This window comes from Lactuca saligna, chromosome 5 (assembly GCF_052625555.1).
Source record: "Lactuca saligna cultivar CGN05327 chromosome 5, ASM5262555v1, whole genome shotgun sequence".
Classification (NCBI taxonomy): domain Eukaryota; kingdom Viridiplantae; phylum Streptophyta; class Magnoliopsida; order Asterales; family Asteraceae; genus Lactuca; species Lactuca saligna.
This window is the reverse complement of record NC_136421.1, coordinates 38,887,261-38,905,400: the sequence shown is the minus strand read 5'-3', so window position 1 is coordinate 38,905,400 and position 18,140 is coordinate 38,887,261. Positions and strand designations below refer to the sequence as shown.

At 43.1% G+C, this 18,140-nt stretch overlaps 1 protein-coding gene and 1 pseudogene across 2 annotated transcripts; both read left to right on the top strand.

Annotated features, from left to right (window-relative positions):
* The first annotated feature begins 13,163 nt into the window (after positions 1-13,163).
* Positions 13,164-16,319, top strand: LOC144998328 (glycerophosphodiester phosphodiesterase GDPD6-like). 2 transcript variants are annotated; one of them, XM_078958123.1, is made up of 9 exons: positions 13,164-13,182; positions 13,314-13,501; positions 14,330-14,505; positions 14,592-14,775; positions 14,914-14,988; positions 15,074-15,183; positions 15,289-15,507; positions 15,610-15,765; positions 15,851-16,319. In XM_078958123.1, the coding sequence occupies exons 2-9, from the start codon at positions 13,489-13,491 to the stop codon at positions 16,097-16,099; spliced, it is 1,182 nt and encodes a 393-aa protein (XP_078814249.1). In that variant the 5' UTR covers positions 13,164-13,182; positions 13,314-13,488; the 3' UTR covers positions 16,100-16,319. The 2 variants fall into 2 exon arrangements, with proteins under 2 accessions (XP_078814249.1, XP_078814248.1); XM_078958122.1 differs by lacking the exon at positions 13,164-13,182 and having other exon boundaries at positions 13,221-13,501.
* Positions 16,320-16,434: 115 nt separating this feature from the next.
* LOC144997048 (AT-hook motif nuclear-localized protein 16 pseudogene) lies at positions 16,435-17,549 on the top strand (annotated as a pseudogene).
* The last annotated feature ends 591 nt before the right edge of the window (positions 17,550-18,140 follow it).

Below are 18,140 nucleotides of genomic sequence, written 5' to 3'. Positions count from 1 at the left end.
ATCTCTGCTCATATGCCCAGTCCGACCGCACTTGTAGCAGCCGACACTCCCTGCCTTGCACACCCCATCGTGCAATCTCCCACACTTGCCACACCGAGCGTGGCTCTGCTGACTCCTAGCTCTGTGATCTGAACCCTTGGGCTTTTTGCCTACACTCCCTGTACCTGGAGCCGCCTCCGGCTTCCTCTTTCTCTCAATATCAAGGTCAATCTCTCTCTCTCTCTCACCCTAGTAATCATATCATCCAGCGTTTTACAGCTGGACTGGATCACAAATTGGCAGATATCACTCTGCAGCATCTCATGATAACGAGCCTTCTGCATTTCCTCATCAGCCGCATACTGAGGAACAAGAAGAGCCCTCTCCCTGAACTTAGTGGTAATCTCCGCCACTGTCTCTGTAGTCTGGGTAAGATCCTGAAACTCTCGTGCTAACTGCTGCACCTCAATAACCGGTGCGAACTCGGCTCTGAACCTAGTAGTAAAGTCTGCCCAGGTCATGGCATCCAAAGCTACATCATCCCCGATGTCCTATCCTTCAGAAGACAGGACGCCAATCTGACCATGTCCCCCTCGGGACACCTGCTCGTGCGGAATGCGTTGACCAAATCCGCCAACCATCTGGTACTCGCTATGGGGTCCCGCACCCCGTGATAATCCGGAGCTCCGCATGCCCGGAACTCCCTAAAAGTAAGCATGCACGACCCCATCATGGCCGCCACCTCAACACGGAAGGTGCTCAACCTCTCATCCATCAACTCTAAGATACCCTCCTTGATTGAACCGAAGATCACAGATGTCTGCTCAAGTATGGTGCGAGTAATCTCTGAAGAGAGAAATTCCCTAGTCTGCTCATCCAACTGCCCGGCCTCCGGGCCTGATCCTCATCCCCCTTCGGCACCTGAACTTCCAACTTCTGGTCTAGGTCGTACTACCACCATTCTGAAACACAACATAATAAATGTCAGGAACACTGATATATCTCGAGGAATCACTACTACCACAAGTTTCCTGGTCTCATCTCAGCTTTCCTTGATTCGAGTATGGATCCTCTGCTTTCAGTAGTACGGGCCCATACTACCTTCCACATCTATCCGTACTTTCCTCAAGTACTGCCTTGACTCCACCAAGTCACTATTACTGCTAATAATCTCTGCTACTCCCATCCTAGGCTTGCCCTAGGGAATTCTCTCACTATACCCGATCCAGTCCTCAGCTGCTGAAAGCCTCCTTGTGATGCCAATTATCCATCACCTGAATACCATCACATGTGGCGAGGCTTAGATAATCTTTCAAGTAAAAGACTCGTCCCTACAATGGTTAGACTCAGACAAGAGCTGCGCAATAGGGCCAAGTCTAGCACTCTGAGATTATTCAACCCTATTCACATGTGACGTGACACATTCACCTAATGGCTAACTCCCATCACTTAGAGTCCCACAAAGCACAAAGCAAGAATCATTCAGACACAGGAGACTACTCAAGCAATTATATCCACATAATGGGAAACTGTATTAGCATACAATGCTAAGCTCATGTTATCACGCATAACCTAAACAGGCTATCCTACTGCTAACTACTCAATGCTAGCATGCAATTCTTATAAAGCTGAAACACATAAAGCAGGCATATAAGGCATCCTCCTAGATCATTAGTCCTATACTAGCATGCAGTTCTACTGAAACTGAAACTAAAACTAAAACTCAACATTAACTGATACATACTGTTGTATGGGTAATTTGGGAGTACTTACTTGAGCTCGGCTGATCGCATGCACCACAACCTTTTCTCTTTTCAAAGTTCTTTTCTTTTTAAATTTCTTTTTACTTTTCTAAAACTCATTTCTTTCGAAAAACATTTTACCATTTCCTTAGTTTGAGTTCAGACACACCCGAAAGTGTGCCCGAATCTGTAACACCCAAAGTTTCAAAGGCCAAGAAGGGAAAGAAAAGCCCTAATTTAAGAGCCGACTCGGCGAGTCCGAGCGGGATCCGGGTCGAGGTGTAAGCGACCGACTCGGCGAGTCGGTCAAGGTGACTCGGCGAGTCTGGTCTGTGCGTGGAAAACCCTAAATTCGGGACTTGGGGCCTATATAAATGTCTTAATCTTCTTCCTAGGGTTCCTTACTGCCTCTTTAGCCCTGGATATCAAACCCTAGCCGTCATATCTCCTAGTTGAGCCTTGGAAGGTGCATTAAAGCTTGGAAAAGGAAGAAGGAACTTGGAGGAGCAAGAAGGAGCTATAGATCTGGGATTGTGAGTTCATTCTGAGCACTTGGAGGTAATAAACTAGTTCCTGGACCCTTTTTGCACCTAGATCTATGTGTGGTTGTTGGGGCTCTTTTGCCATAATGTTATTATTTTGGGTTAGAAGCCGGATCTGGAGTTGCTACTTCAGATTCAAGTGTTTTAGGGCCTGGAGAAGCATAAAGTATCAGCCATTGAGTCGATTTTGAAGTCCCTTGGCCTTACACCCTAGTTAATGGCGTATCTTGCCTAGATCTCCTTCTCTACACGTAAAGTTTGCAACTTTACGTGTGGAATAGGCTTGGGAAGGGTGGATCTATAGTTTGGAGTCCATGCATGACTCAAAAATCCTCTGCATGTAAGGAGATCTGAAGGGACTCAACGAGTCCTTTGAGTGGACTCGGCGAGTAGCATGAAGTTTTGGAGAAACTCGACGAGTGGAATGAACAACTCGTCGAGTCGTATGAAGATTGCCTTGGACTCGGCGAGTCAGGTCGTGAAACCCTAAACCCTTCGAGTTGTGACTCGAATCAGTGAGTCGGGTGGAGACTCAGTGAGTTGAACAGGTCTGGACTCAGAAATCGGTAGACTCGGCGAGTCATGGACTGACTCGGCGAGTCGAGTCGCGAATGAAAGGAATCTGATCATTTTGAACTCGGCGAGTCAGTAGGGTGACTCGGCGAGTAGGGTTGACCTGGAAGGTTGACTTTGACCAGGACTTTGACTTTGGACCAGGGTGGACTTGATTGTCTTTCGGGGGTCAGTTAGACTCAGTGTTGCATTGATATTGGTAGTTCGGGGAGCAAGGGGAGCAGGAGTTCCGTGAGTTGTCGGGAAGCAGCTAGTGAGATCATCAGCAAGTTCAGCCAGTTCAGGTGAGTTTCCCTTTGTGTGAATGGATCTAAGGCCACAATGCCGGCCCATGTAGTTATGAGTAGAAGACCTGGGGGTTAGCCCTAGGCACAGTATGCTAGCATTGTTTGCAGTACGAGGTCCAGTAATAGCGGGCGGGCGCCCAAGGAATTGTTTATATATGATAGTTTATACTTGTTGTCTGTGTGATACATGTATGTACCTGATAGGGAGGTGAGTATGGGCGAGGTCCCATATCTCACTAATAGCAGAGTGTGGATGGGGTTCCATATCTCACTAGTAGCAGATTAGGGGCGAGGCCCGAATTAGAACAGGAGTGAGAGTGGGCTAGGCCCATACCTCACTACCATTAGGAGCATGGATGGGGTTCCATGACTCCTCAGTAGCAGGACATAGGCGAGGCCCAGGAAAGGCGAGGCCTTAGGACAGAACCAGTTGCATGTGTTAGTTATGTGTTATGAAATGTTTATGTGTTATTATTCGTTGACGGGCGAGGCCCTGTGACAGGCGAGGCCTAAGTAAAACAGATCTGTATCCGAGCGGGGCTCGAAGCCAGGCGGGGCCTGGAGCGGCGGGGCCGTTGTAGCGGGCGAGGCCCGAGGTAGGGGGCGAGGCCCAAGATAGGGGGCGTGGGCCAGTATGTGATGTATGTGGTTATGCATGGTATGTGGTAGGGTGGGGAACTCACTAAACTTCGTGCTTACGGTTTTCAGTTTTGGTTTCAGGTACTTCCGGTAGCGGAGGAAAGAGCTCGGGGTGATCGCATGGCACACACCATAGATTAGACAACTTGGGAATGTTTACTCTGATAACGAACATATGTTTTGAAAACTTATACTCATATTATGTTTTGGAATGATGATGTTACTTTAAGTAATGATTTATTAAAGAAATTTTTGGTCTTAAATTTTGGGTCGTTACAAGTTGGTATCAGAGCCTTGGTTTGAGGGATTCGGGCATACTCTCGGGTGTACCTGAACTCAAACTGAGGGGTCGGATAAAAAGTTTTCAAAAGCGAAAAGATAGTTTTGTAAAGAGAGTTTTGAGAAAGAAAACGGCTTTATAAAAGTAAAAAGAATTCAGAAAGAAAAGAACTTGAAAAGAGAAAAGAGGTGTGGTGCATGCAATCAACCGAGCTCAAGTAAGTACCCCAAAATACCCATACAAGTTTATGTTTTGATTATCAGTTAATAGAGCAGCATGCTAGATTAGGACTAAGGATCTAGGGAGGATGCCTTATGTGCCTGTTATATGTGCTTTTGATCTGCATAATAGTGCTGACTAGTTAGTAGTAGGATAGCCTGATTAGGTTATGCCTGAGTTATGAGTTGTGTTGCATGCTAGTTCAGATTCTTGCTATGTGGATATGAATGCTTGAGTATGTTATGGTTAGATTTTCCCTTGTCTGAATGCTACTTGCTTTGTGCATTGTTGGATTCTAAGTGATGGGAGTTAGCCATTAGGTGGATACGTCACGTCACATGTGATCAGGGTTGAATAATCTCAGAGTGTTGGATTTGGTCCTATTGCGCAGCTCTTGTTTGAGTCCAACCGTTGTAGGAACGAGTCTTTTGCTTGAAGGATTATCTGAGCCTCGTCACATGTGATGGTATCCAGGTGATGGCTAATTGGCATTGCGAGGAGGCCTTCAGCAGCTGAGGACTGGTTGAGTTGAGTCAAAGGTTTCCCTAGGGTAAGCCTAGGATGAGGTAGTGCTGGGAGCAGTAGAAGTAGAAAAAGGGACCTGGTGGAGTCAAAGCAGTTCCTGAGGAAAATACGGATAGATGTGGAAGGTAGTATGGGCCCGTACTACTGAAAGCAGAGGATCCGTACTCGATTCAGGGAAGGCCGAGACAAGACTGGGAACCTGGTAGTGAGTATGTTTGGTCTCGCAGCAGTGAGGAGTATTCTGATAGTGGTTATGTTGTATGTTTCAGTATGGTGACATTGCAAGAGGGACCAGCGGGCGGATCAGGCGCTGGAGAGGGATTAGGCTCGGGTTTAGGGGCCGAGCAGCTCGAGGAGCGGATGAGGGAGTTGATATCAGTGGAGGTTACGCGCAGTATTCTAGCTCAGACTCCTGTGATCTTTGGCACGGTCAAGGAGGGTATATTGGAGATTTTGGATAAGAGGCTGGGAGCCTTCCGTACTGAGATGATGGCTTTGTTGGGAGAGCGTACCTTGACATTTTGGGAGTTCAGGGCTTGCGGGGCACCAGATTATCATGGGGCTAGGGACCCCATCGCTAGCAGCAGATGGTTGGCTGATGTTGCCAACGCATTCCGTACGAGCCGGTGTCCTGAGGAGGACAAGGTCAGACTCGCTTCCTGTCTTCTGAAGGACAGAGCGAGGGATTGGTGGGAGGAGATTGGTCATGCTTTAGGGGATGATGCCGCGTTGGACGCGATGACTTGGAGTGATTTCTTAGCGAGGTTTAGAGCGGAGTTTTCGCCGATTATTGAGGTGCAACAGTTGGCCCGGGAGTTTCAGGATTTGACGCAGACTACTGAGACTGTGGCGGAGATCACCGCCAAGTTCAGAGAGAGGGCCCTTCTTGTTCCGCAGTATGTGGCGGATGAGGAGATGAAGAAGGCACGATATCACGAGATGCTGAGGGATGACATCAGGGAGTTCGTGAGCAGGTCCGGATGTAAGACTCTGGAGGATATGATTTCTCGGGCCAGGGAGAGGGAAATTGATTTGGAGCAGATCCGGAAGAGGAACCCGGATGAGGTTCAGGTAGCCGCGAGTTCGGGAAAAAGGCCCAAGGGAACGGATTCAAGGTCGAGGGATTATCAGGACCGCAGTCGATGCGGAAGGTGTGGCAGGACGCACGGGGGCGCGTGCAGGAGTGGTAGTGGTGGTGAGTCTGGCTGTTTCAGGTGCGGTCGGATGGGTCATTTTAGCAGAGATTGTACTGCTACCATCACCCAGGGATCAGACTTGATATGTTTTCACTGCAATCAGTGGGGCCACAAGAAGGCCCAGTGCCCTAGTTTGTTTTCAGCAGGACGGGTGATGGCACCCGCCCCTGCAACTTTGAGGATCACAGACGGCAGTCAGGGTCGTGCGGAGGCGCCTGCGGTAGGAGGCAGGGCTTTTCAGATGGCTACTTTGGAGATGCGAGCAACACCGGACATTGCAGGTATGCGACTTCCGTTTTCGGTTCTTTTATTTTGTGCATGATTATATTGTTATGGTTCTGCATCATTAGCGGTTGAGAATTTTATTTTCGAGCGGGTTCATTGGGATCGAGTTATATGCCATTTGCATACCTTGGTTATTGGTTAGTAATTAAGGGATGAGTTGTATCGAAGAAGGTTACTTTGAGTGCAGTATCCGTAGCATGCCTTGGAGAGACTCGGTATGTCTCGCTAGTTCGGAGCCGTATAAGTTTTAAAATGGACAGGTTGGATCCTTAGCTATGGTAAGCTTAGGATTCCTCATCGGATTGATTACGGTAGCAAGGATTGGGATTTCTTCTCATCGATCATCGAGGTGTAAGCAGGATCCAAGTGGGGGAGAATCCTTCGAGTGTATAAGGGTAAGGGCACGCGAATCCAGATCGAGTATATGATTTCTGATAAGGAAAAGGGGTAGTTCAGCGTTTAAAAGTTCAGGGTTGGGAGTTTGAGAACTTCCCATCAGTGCGTGCGTGTGAAGGGTAATGGTGGGTATGTGGTTCGGATTCTGGTTAAAGGGCCACATGTAGAGCTCGTGTGAGTCGAAATGGGGATCTTGAGGTCAAATAGCAGGAGATGTTTTCGTCTCAACAGTCAGTGGTGGAAAGTGATGTACGACTACGGGGCAGTCGTAGCCTTTTGTAGTAGCTCGTTGGCGGAGTCGGGGCGAGGCCCTTATCTCCTAACATTCAGATAGGGATCGGGAATGGAAAATGAATGAGAATGGTATGGAGTTGCCTGTATATCCATGGAGAGATGAGACCTTGGAAGAGGCCTCTCTAGGATACAGTCGGGTGAGACCCGTGGGCGAGGCCCGTATGAGGATAGCAGTATGGGTGAGACCTGAGAGCCGGGTGGCTCAGTAGTACGGTTGGGTGAGACCCGTGGGCGAGGCTCGTGAGTTTTAGCAGCACAGGTAGGACCTGGTAGGATCTTAGCGTCTAGGCAAGGGGATCGGGGATCCCAGGAAATTGTAGTGCCAGTATGGTAGAATAGATTGAGCTGTATAGGTGGTGGAAGTATCTTCGAATGTCGCTGGGAGCGACTAGTGGTTGTGCTGGGTCAATAATCAGTGAGGGTCGGTAATCCAGTTGTTGATACGTTGGTAGGGACCAGGATGGTCTCAGTTCATTCGGAAGCCAGATAAGAATAGCAGGATTCCTAGTCAGTTGCAGTGCGGGGATGCAGAGTATGGTGGAATTCAGTTAGTCGATCGTGGGGTGCTCAACACCAAATGATAGCAGGATGAATGCCCAGAGGGTACTGGCAACGATGACCCGTACTGGGAGTGGCGGGAGTAATAGATTTGATAAGGAAAGGGTCTTCACAGCGGCAGAAGGGATAGATGGTTATGGAGCGTTGCCTTGGGAAGACAGGGAAATCGCGCAAGGAAAGAAGGGGTGGACCCTTATGTTGCAGTACTCGGAGATTACCAGAAAGATTGTCGGTGGAGTAAGTTGTGTTTCCAGGATGTTCAGGGTCAGGATGCATCCGAAGTTATTATCTGTAAGGATTGGCGTTGGTCTGAATGATTAAACGGAAGGCCAGCAAAGTTAGGCAGCTGGTGCTAGAATGGATGGTGGGGCTTTGGAGGTTGATCGCCGACAGTAGAGTATAGTAAACTTCGAGGACGAAGTTTAGTTTAAGTGGGGGAGAGTTGTAACACCCAAAGTTTCAAAGGCCAAGAAGGGAAAGAAAAGCCCTAATTTAAGAGCCGACTCGGCGAGTCCGAGCGGGATCCGGGTCGAGGTGTAAGCGACCGACTCGGCGAGTCGGTCAAGGTGACTCGGCGAGTCTGGTCTGTGCGTGGAAAACCCTAAATTCGGGACTTGGGGCCTATATAAATGTCTTAATCTTCTTCCTAGGGTTCCTTACTGCCTCTTTAGCCCTGGATATCAAACCATAGCCGTCATATCTCCTAGTTGAGCCTTGGAAGGTGCATTAAAGCTTGGAAAAGGAAGAAGGAACTTGGAGGAGCAAGAAGGAGCTATAGATCTGGGATTGTGAGTTCATTCTGAGCACTTGGAGGTAATAAACTAGTTCCTGGACCCTTTTTGCACCTAGATCTATGTGTGGTTGTTGGGGCTCTTTTGCCATAATGTTATTATTTTGGGTTAGAAGCTGGATCTGGAGTTGCTACTTCAGATTCAAGTGTTTTAGGGCCTGGAGAAGCATAAAGTATCAGCCATTGAGTCGATTTTGAAGTCCCTTGGCCTTACACCCTAGTTAATGGCGTATCTTGCCTAGATCTCCTTCTCTACACGTAAAGTTTGCAACTTTACGTGTGGAATAGGCTTGGGAAGGGTGGATCTATAGTTTGGAGTCCATGCATGACTCAAAAATCCTCTGCATGTAAGGAGATCTGAAGGGACTCGACGAGTCCTTTGAGTGGACTCGGCGAGTAGCATGAAGTTTTGGAGAAACTCGACGAGTGGAATGAACAACTCGTCGAGTCGTATGAAGATTGACTTGGACTCGGCGAGTCTGTTCTTGGACTCGGCGAGTCAGGTTGCGAAACCCCAAACCCTTCGAGTTGTGACTCGAATCAGTGAGTCGGGTGGAGACTCAGTGAGTTGAACAGGTCTGGACTCAGAAATCGGTAGACTCGGCGAGTCATGGACTGACTCGGCGAGTCGAGTCGCGAATGAAAGGAATCTGATCATTTTGAACTCGGCGAGTCAGTAGGGTGACTCGGCGAGTAGGGTTGACCTGGAAGGTTGACTTTGACCAGGACTTTGACTTTGGACCAGGGTGGACTTGATTGTCTTTCGGGGGTCAGTTAGACTCAGTGTTGCATTGATATTGGTAGTTCGGGGAGCAAGGGGAGCAGGAGTTCCGTGAGTTGTCGGGAAGCAGCTAGTGAGATCATCAGCAAGTTCAGCCAGTTCAGGTGAGTTTCCCTTTGTGTGAATGGATCTAAGGCCACAATGCCGGCCCATGTAGTTATGAGTAGAAGACCTGGGGGTTAGCCCTAGGCACAGTATGCTAGCATTGTTTGCAGTACGAGGTCCAGTAATAGCGGGCGGGCGCCCAAGGAATTGTTTATATATGATAGTTTATACTTGTTGTCTGTGTGATACATGTATGTACCTGATAGGGAGGTGAGTGTGGGCGAGGTCCCGTATCTCACCAATAGCAGAGTGTGGATGGGGTTCCATATCTCACTAGTAGCAGATTAGGGGCGAGGCCCGAATTAGAACAGGAGTGAGAGTGGGCTAGGCCCGTACCTCACTACCATTAGGAGCATGGATGGGGTTCCATGACTCCTCAGTAGCAGGACATGGGCGAGGCCCAAGAAAGGCGAGGCCTTAGGACAGAACCAGTTGCATGTGTTAGTTATGTGTTATGAAATGTTTATGTGTTATTATTCGTTGACGGGCGAGGCCCTGTGACAGGCGAGGCCTAAGTAAAACAGATCTGTATCCGAGTGGGGCTCGAAGCCAGGCGGGGCCTGGAGCGGCGGGGCCGTTGTAGCGGGAGAGGCCTGAGGTAGGGGGCGAGGCCCAAGATAGGGGGCGTGGCCCAGTATGTGCTGTATGTGGTTATGCATGGTATGTGGTAGGGTGGGGAACTCACTAAACTTCGTGCTTACGGTTTTTAGTTTTGGTTTCAGGTACTTCCGGTAGCGGAGGAAAGAGCTCGGGGTGATCGCATGGCACACACCATAGATTAGACAGCCTGGGAATGTTTACTCTGATAACGAACATATGTTTTGAAAACTTATACTCATATTATGTTTTGGAATGATGATGTTACTTTAAGTAATGATTTATTAAAGAAATTTTTGGTCTTAAATCATGGGTCGTTACAGAATCCCTCAAACCAAGGCTCTGATACCAACTTGAAACATCCCAAAAATACGACCCAAAAATTTTGTTTTTAAATAATAATAAAAGTCATAACACTGAATTCCATATAATAAAACCATACGTTGGATATCTTAAAAGCCATAATATCAAAAATTGTATCAAATCACATCTAAGTATCTGAACAAAACTCCCATGAATAAAGCTGAAGCTGTGGTGTGTGCGATGTCATCATCCCGAGCTCTTCCCTTTACTTGCGGAAGTACCTGAAACCAAAACTAAAACTGTAAGCACAAAGCTTAGTGAGCTCCCCCAAACTACCACATACCATACAATAACATATAAACATATACTGGGCCTTGCCCACTGCATCAGACCGAAGTTTGGAACTGATTGGGACCTTGTCCCCTGCATCGGACCGAAGTCCGGAACTAACTGCATCGGATCGAAGTCCGGAAACTGGGCATAACATAGCATGGCATAAACATATCAACTAGCATGAACACATAAACTGCATACTACATCGGGTCGTAACCCATAACACATAACACATAAATCCTGTCTGAGCCACGAAGGCATCAAACATACTAAAAACTGCATCGGACCGAAATCCAGAAACTACTACTAGCTAAACGGGCCGGCATTGTGGCCTTAGACCCGTTCCTACTGGAAGGAAACTCACCTCGTAAACTGGCTGGTAAATGAACTGCTCTGGAAACTGTCTGTTGCTGCTCCAGTATCTCCCCGGCTACCATTTCCATAACACACAGAATCAAACACTGATAACTATATTGAGGGTAAAATGACTATTTTACCCCTGATCAAAGTCAATCCTATTGGTCAAATTCAAAATACGGTTGACCTGACTCGTCGAGTTGGGTCACCAACTCGTCAAGTCCTCACCCTTACTTCCTTGCTTCTGCTCGCTACTACTCGTCAAGTTTGGCATAGACTCGACGAGTTCCTCTTCAATGCTATCACTCAGTCAATCTGCATCCGACTTGCCGAGTTGTATGAACAACTCGTCGAGTCCTCCTTCAACGCATGAACACTCTGGCTGAGACCCGCTGAGTTGTATGATCAACTCGTCGAGTCTGATCTTGAGGTATGAAGATTGTCTTAGTCTCGTGACTCGACTCGCCGAGTTGCATGCATGCAATTACTATTTAGAAGATTCTGCTCAAAACCAACGCATCCAATTGATAGATCTGGGCTCCTAAGGCTTGGTTTGCACGTAAAGGTTCCATTTTTACGTGCACATATACTCCTAAAGAGGTTTATAGGCTTAAAATGCATGAATAAGGTTAGATCTATGGTTTATATGCAACAAGGTTCATAAAGGTATTAGATCTGGGTTTTGGGACAGAAATATGATTAGATCTGAAAGTTATACCACTACACAAGCTCCTTAACTAGATTAAGCTCATAAATAGGCAAAAAAAGGTAACCTAAATGAGATTTCTAAAGAGAAACAACCAAGGAATAGAAAGAGCCCGATTAATACCTCAAATGCCTCTGAAATGGATGCGAGAACTTGATTCCCTTCTTCTCCTTTGGATCTAGCCTTCCTCTTCTCTTCCAATCTTCACTCTTTACACAAAAATACCCAAAAACACTCAAGATAGGTTATGGTGTTGCTATGAAACGTTCTGAGGGTGAGGGAGGCAAGATTGGGTGCATAAGGGGGATTATATAGGGTGCAAAACCCGTGGATCTAGGGTTTCTTCCAGACCGGCGGACTCGCCGAGTCCAGGATATGGACTCGTCAAGTCGCCCACTTTCACGTGCTCGAAATCCCGTCTCTAGGCAACAGACTCGTCGAGTCCTTCTTGAAAAACTTGGAAAAATAAACATTAAATAACATACCAGAAACGGGGACGTTACAATAAATTACTGGTGGTATCTAGGGATTTTATACAAAAGTTTTCATACAAGACAATACTATACAATATAGCTGGTGGTATCCAGGTATTCATACAAAGATATTCAAACAAGGGTTCTTATCAAACACTATTACGATATACAAATACAGAATATAGTAACTAACGTACATTTTGATCTTAAGGTTTAAGACTACTTTTCACTACTAAAGAAAATATTGGATGACTTTTTCAAAGATTCAAGGACAAGATTTCGTTACAAAAACATTCTTATGAACTCATCAAATTAAATGTTGATACACTTTCAAAACCACTTGTATTCTCGGGGAACCGGCAGACGGGTACACCCGCAAGTTTTGAGAAGACGGAGCTTTAGAGTCGCATCTTTTATACTTTCGTTATACATTTTGATGTCATACAAACTATGTATCGAACATATGCAAATACCTTAATTATTCAATGTAATGGTTGTGTTAATTTTGATTACTATGATGCAATTGTTGTGATACTGTACATGACGTCCTCCGTCCCCAAACGTTTCCGCCGTTCCGGTTTGGAGGTATGACAGTTTAGAATATTTTATTAGATAATGTATGATGGAATCATTGTTCGATCAACTTATGAAGTTGATGATGATGTTTAATGAGTTTGGATGAATTACAAGAATATCAAATTTATGATGGGCGTAGTGGTTGGATTGGAAATGATAGTGCAAAAAAGGAGGAAAGTCATCAAAGGTGGGAGAAGTGTAAGTTGCAAAGGATTATAAAAGAAGTTGGAAAAATGACAAGTTTAATATTTAGAGGCATCTATATAGGCAAACATACGTTACAAATTCTCTACGGTGTCGATATATGTAACTTCCTACAAAGTTCATGGGCAAAAAATGTAATTTACCCAAAACATTAAAATACCATTCAATAATTTAATAAGTTAAAATATCCAACTAATTTTGAGATAGACTATGTAAAATGATATAAAGACTTATGTGACGTACAAAATCAGACAGGAGTTGAATTTTAAAATATTAAAATCAAGAGCTGGAGTATATAATACTTGTTTGGTTACTATTTAAAACCGATTTAATCCCAACATTTATAATCATCATACTCTTTCAGTCTTTTTGTATATTGTACCAAAAAAGAAAATCGTTTTTTTAGAAGACTAGAGATAACGTTAATATGTTTATTATAAAGGTAATGTACGTTTTGTATTTAGCCTTGTAAAAATATCTAAAGGACCAAATAATAATATTTCAAGATTTCTCAATAATGCTTTGGACTTTGGAGAATATCCGAATCCAAACAAATGATAATTCAAATTTCAGGTAAACTCGGCATGGAATAGGGGTTGATCCGAGGCACAATCTCTATAAAACCTCTGTTCATCTTGTAAGCGAATCAAACAACGAAACCCCCCAAGAAGATCGCAATTTTTTGGGGGATACAGATCAAGAACATCATCATAACGAATCAGAGTGGAAGGAGCACCTCCTAATCAACATGAATTCATCCAGTAAGCTTCTAATTTAAACTTCCTGTTCCAAGGTTTATATCTCTAATCTCTGTTTTTATTCATTGAGTTTATCGGTTTGGTTTGGCTTGGCTTTGTGGAAATCTTGAAGTTTTTCGATGTTTACGAACTACGCTGGTCGTAGATTGTTCATAAACACACACTTTATGGTCAAAATAGCTGGAATTTAAGTCCAAAATCGATAACGTTTTGTGAAATCTTTTAGAAGGATATGATGATTGATTGAACCGAAGAATTAATGGTAAATGTAGAAAAAATTGGTGTTTGGTTTGACTTCAAAACTCGAGTGAGTATTGTTTAATCAAGTTTTGTTTTCAAGTAATGCTAGTAAGTTTTGCTTCTCATGCTCTGGTTTGTTTCTTAATTATTAATAACTGCAACAACTTTTCAATAAAATATGCAGTTTTGGATCAAATTTTTTGTTTGTTCTTTTAGGAAATTTCATATTATTTTTCTGCAAAACGTTGAAATGTTAAAGAACTTTAAACCGAAGAATTAATGTGTGATGTGCATTTAATCGTGCTTTTTCAACTGTTCGTAACACTAAATCAGTTTTGACTTTTGAGCATTTGGGTAAAAGTGATTGATTATGATGTTTTTGCTTCCTTAGCTACAAAACAATCAGATTTTTATACAAAAAAAGGGCAAGAAACTGTAGTAATTAATATCCAGACTATTTTAACATTTAGGTCAAATCTACTATTTTAGGAATAAATCTGTTCGCAAATCCTGAAATTTGACCTAAAAATCGTAGTTTACCTTCTTCCAAAATCCAAACTAATGTTTTAAATTGGTAAAAATCTCTGCCAGGTTGTGCCATCATTACTTTTCTGCTACTCTTTATCGGATGTTCTTCAAGGCCACTCTACCCGCTTCCAAGTCACGATGAAAAGACGAAAATGCCCCTACAAACTTTTCGTCCATTTAACGTTGCACATCGGGGTTCAAATGGAGAACTCCCAGAAGAAACTGCTCCTTCTTACTTGGTACATGTTTTATAGCATACATGTTAAAAATATAGTTTTAACTACAATTTTATATTATAAGTTTTGGGTAATTTTGTTTCCTACAGAGGGCAATTGAAGAAGGAACAGACTTCATAGAAACAGATATTTTAGTTAGCAAAGATGGTGTTCTTATGTGTCACCATGATGTTATTCTTGATGACACAACCGATGTTTTAGATCATATACAGTTTGCAGATAGAAAAAGAACCTATGAAGTTGAAGGAGCTAACATGACTGGATTGTTCATATGTATGTTTCCTTAAAACATCAATTTTTATCTTAAAATTAGCAACCTACTTTCATTGATTTTTTTAGTATAATAAAAAGAAATGAAAGTAGGATGCTATAACACATAAAGTAGGATGCTAATTATTTGAGTGTTTGCAGTTGATTTTACATTAGAAGAACTAAAAACATTGAGGGCAAAACAGAGGTTTTCATTTCGTGATCAGCAATATAATGGTTCGCTACCTTTATTTTTTTAATCAAAAATCTTTAAAAATATAGTTTTTATTCTAACATATCATTGTGTTATGCCCATAAACAGGTAAGTTTCCCATTATAACCTTCGAAGAGTACATTCAAATTGCAATAAATGCACCGAGGGTTGTTGGAATATATCCTGAAATTAAAAACCCTGTTTTGATGAACCAACATGTGAGTTTATATATAAATTCTTAATTATTTTTTTAATTTTTAATCTTGAAACATTACATTGGGTTCATGAAATTAAAGTTAATACTTTGATTTTTTTTTTAACAGGTGAAATGGCCAAAAGGGAAAAGATTTGAAGATGTTTTTGTGGAAATTCTTAAGAAGTATGGATATAAAGGTTCTTATATGTCAAAAGAATGGCTTAAACAGCCTTGTTTTATTCAGTCGTTTGCCCCATCATCACTTGTTCATATCCACAACAAAACCGATCTACCAAAGATTTTTCTCATTGATGACGTGGACGTAAGAACCCAGGACACAAATCAGGTAAACCGATCCATGTTTGACCATTGACCCGACCCGGTATTAGTGCATCTCTAGAATGAATCATGAATCATGAACCCGGTTTTCTATTGTTTTCATTTTCAGACGTATCAGGAAATCACTTCCGATCGTTATTTCAACTATATCAGGGAATTTGTCGTCGGAATTGGCCCATGGAAGGATACGATTGTTCCCGTGATAGATAACTACATCGAAACGCCGACTGATCTCGTGGATAGAGCACACGCATATAATCTACAGGTACGTTGTTTTTAGGGTTTATGTTTGCAGAAAAAACGGTTTGATTTCGAAAAAGTCAAATTTAACGTCTTCAATGTAATCACAGGTGCACCCATACACATTTCGCAACGAAAACAAGTACTTGCATTTCAATTTCTCCGAAGATCCGTATATTGAATACGATTACTGGATAAACACCATTGGAGTCGACGGCCTTTTTACCGATTTCACCGGCAGCCTCCACCGTTACCAGGAGTGGACCTGCCCCAGTTCTTCCGATAACCGCGACGCCACCAAACTATTACAAAAGATTTCTTCCATGATCGTAAAATACGAGCTGCCTAGGAGAACATAGTTTCAAAATTCAAATCTGTTTTTTTATTGAACATTAGTCGTCACTCGTAAGTAAACAGATTGGTTTAATTTCTTTCTCTTTGGTTTTTCTCTTGAAAATTGAAATGTAATTCATGAGTATCGATTGTTTTATGAAATTACTTTACTACCCCGTACCAGGTAGTGGTAGTTGAGGATTAGGAAATTAAGATTTATAAAAATATAGGGTTGGTGTGGTGTTACTTAACAATCTCCTAATCATAAGTCATTCTTTTGATTTTTCGACATAATTATATCGACAACATTCTCCCTACATAAACGTGACATTGGTTAAACTTAACACAAAGTGGGAAAATAATCAAGTATGGCTGGCGGTGGTGACCTTAGTGCAATTACAAAAACCGGTGAACATGCAGTTAGAAGGCCGCGAGGGCGACCCGCCGGGTCAAAAAACAAGCCGAAACCGCCCATCATCATAACGCGAGACAGTGCTAACACGTTGCGGGCCCATGCCATGGAGGTGAGCCCGGGGTGTGATGTTGTTGAAAGCTTAGCCACTTTTGCTAGGAGGAAGCAACAAGGGATTTGGGTGTTGAGTGCAGCTGGCTTTGTCAGCAATGTGATGCTGAGACAACCGTCCCCATCACCGGCTGGTCCGGGTAACGGACCAGTTGTCACTCTTCATGGACGTTTTGAGATTTTATCGTTGATTGGTTCGGTGTTGCCACCGCCAGCCCCGCCCGGTGTAGCAGGGTTGGCTATTTACTTAGTTGGTCCGCAGGGCCAGGTGGTGGGTGGGGCCATTGCAGGTCCACTTATGGCATCGGGACCGGTTGTCATCATGGCGGCTACTTTTATGAATGCAACTTTTGATAGGTTGCCGATGGACAAAGAGGAGGTAGTTGTTGCCCCAACTGCACACGATCACCACCACCACCATCGTGTTATTGGTGTTCCTGATGTTTATGGGAACCCACAAAGCTTGCTTTCTAACACGGCTCTCCCTCCTCCTGAGATTTATACTTGGTCAACGGGTCGACCATTATCTAAGACATGAGGATATGTTTAACTAATTATTATATATAAAAATTACAAAACATTTAAAAATTCAAATATAACTAAAATTTGACATGTTTTTTTACAAAAGTAACGATTAAATGTGGAATTTAGTAAGGATCCAAAAAGAAAAATCGCTTCTTTTTCTTTTAAAAAAATAAAGGTAAACGAGCCAACATGTAGGCATATGATGATAGTTTGGTATATGTAATGGTTTTCTTATCGTATTGGAGCAAGTGGAAGGTGAAGGTCTTGTTTGGTTGATTAGCCAAACTAATATTTAAATCACATACCTTTCCATAGTGTGAGTCCAAATTGTAATGTGTAGGAGTCGAAAAGCGAATTATGTGGTATTTTATTCCTTGATTGAATGTATGATATGTTAAACTTAGCCAGTGAAACGTATCTAAGAAAATGTTGATTATATGAATGTTAAAAGTTGTTTGGTTTGTGTTAGACTTTGTATTTTTTGTCATGTTCAGTTTCTGTTTTTGCCTAAAACCATAACGAAACCAAAAGAATACCAATATTAGCTACGGATATTATTCTGTTTGGATTTTTTCAGTTCAGATTTTCGATATTTTGTGTTAAACATGATTAGCTTTTAGTTTTTTGGGTTCTCGGGTACATAAAGGAATAAAAATATCAATCAAATACAAAATGGACGTAAATTTATGAATGTCTATCATTTCCACACATGCAAATGTGGTGAAAACAAAGAAGAAATATAATGGCAATCATGATATATAAATAATTCATATTATGTTCATGGACGATTTGAGCAACTCTTTTAGCTACTTCTTGCTTTGGCTTCAATAGGATACACATCCTTCACTCTGCGCCTGTGTCTTAATTCATAACTGAATAGATCCTATTTTCTGTAAACAACTATGATGATAGTGTATGTATTCACAAAAAATGAGACCACATGAGACGTATACCTCAAATGGTTTATCTTGTTAAGTTCATCACTGGAGCCAAAATCAACATTGGGAGTCATATATATG

Bases quoted from the DNA above. Each gene is read 5' to 3' on its own strand.
- LOC144998328 (XM_078958123.1), top strand. The intron at 14,776-14,913 runs GTATGTTTCCTT...GAGTGTTTGCAG, and splicing joins CATGACTGGATTGTTCATAT to TTGATTTTACATTAGAAGAA. The intron at 14,989-15,073 runs GTTCGCTACCTT...GCCCATAAACAG, and splicing joins TCGTGATCAGCAATATAATG to GTAAGTTTCCCATTATAACC.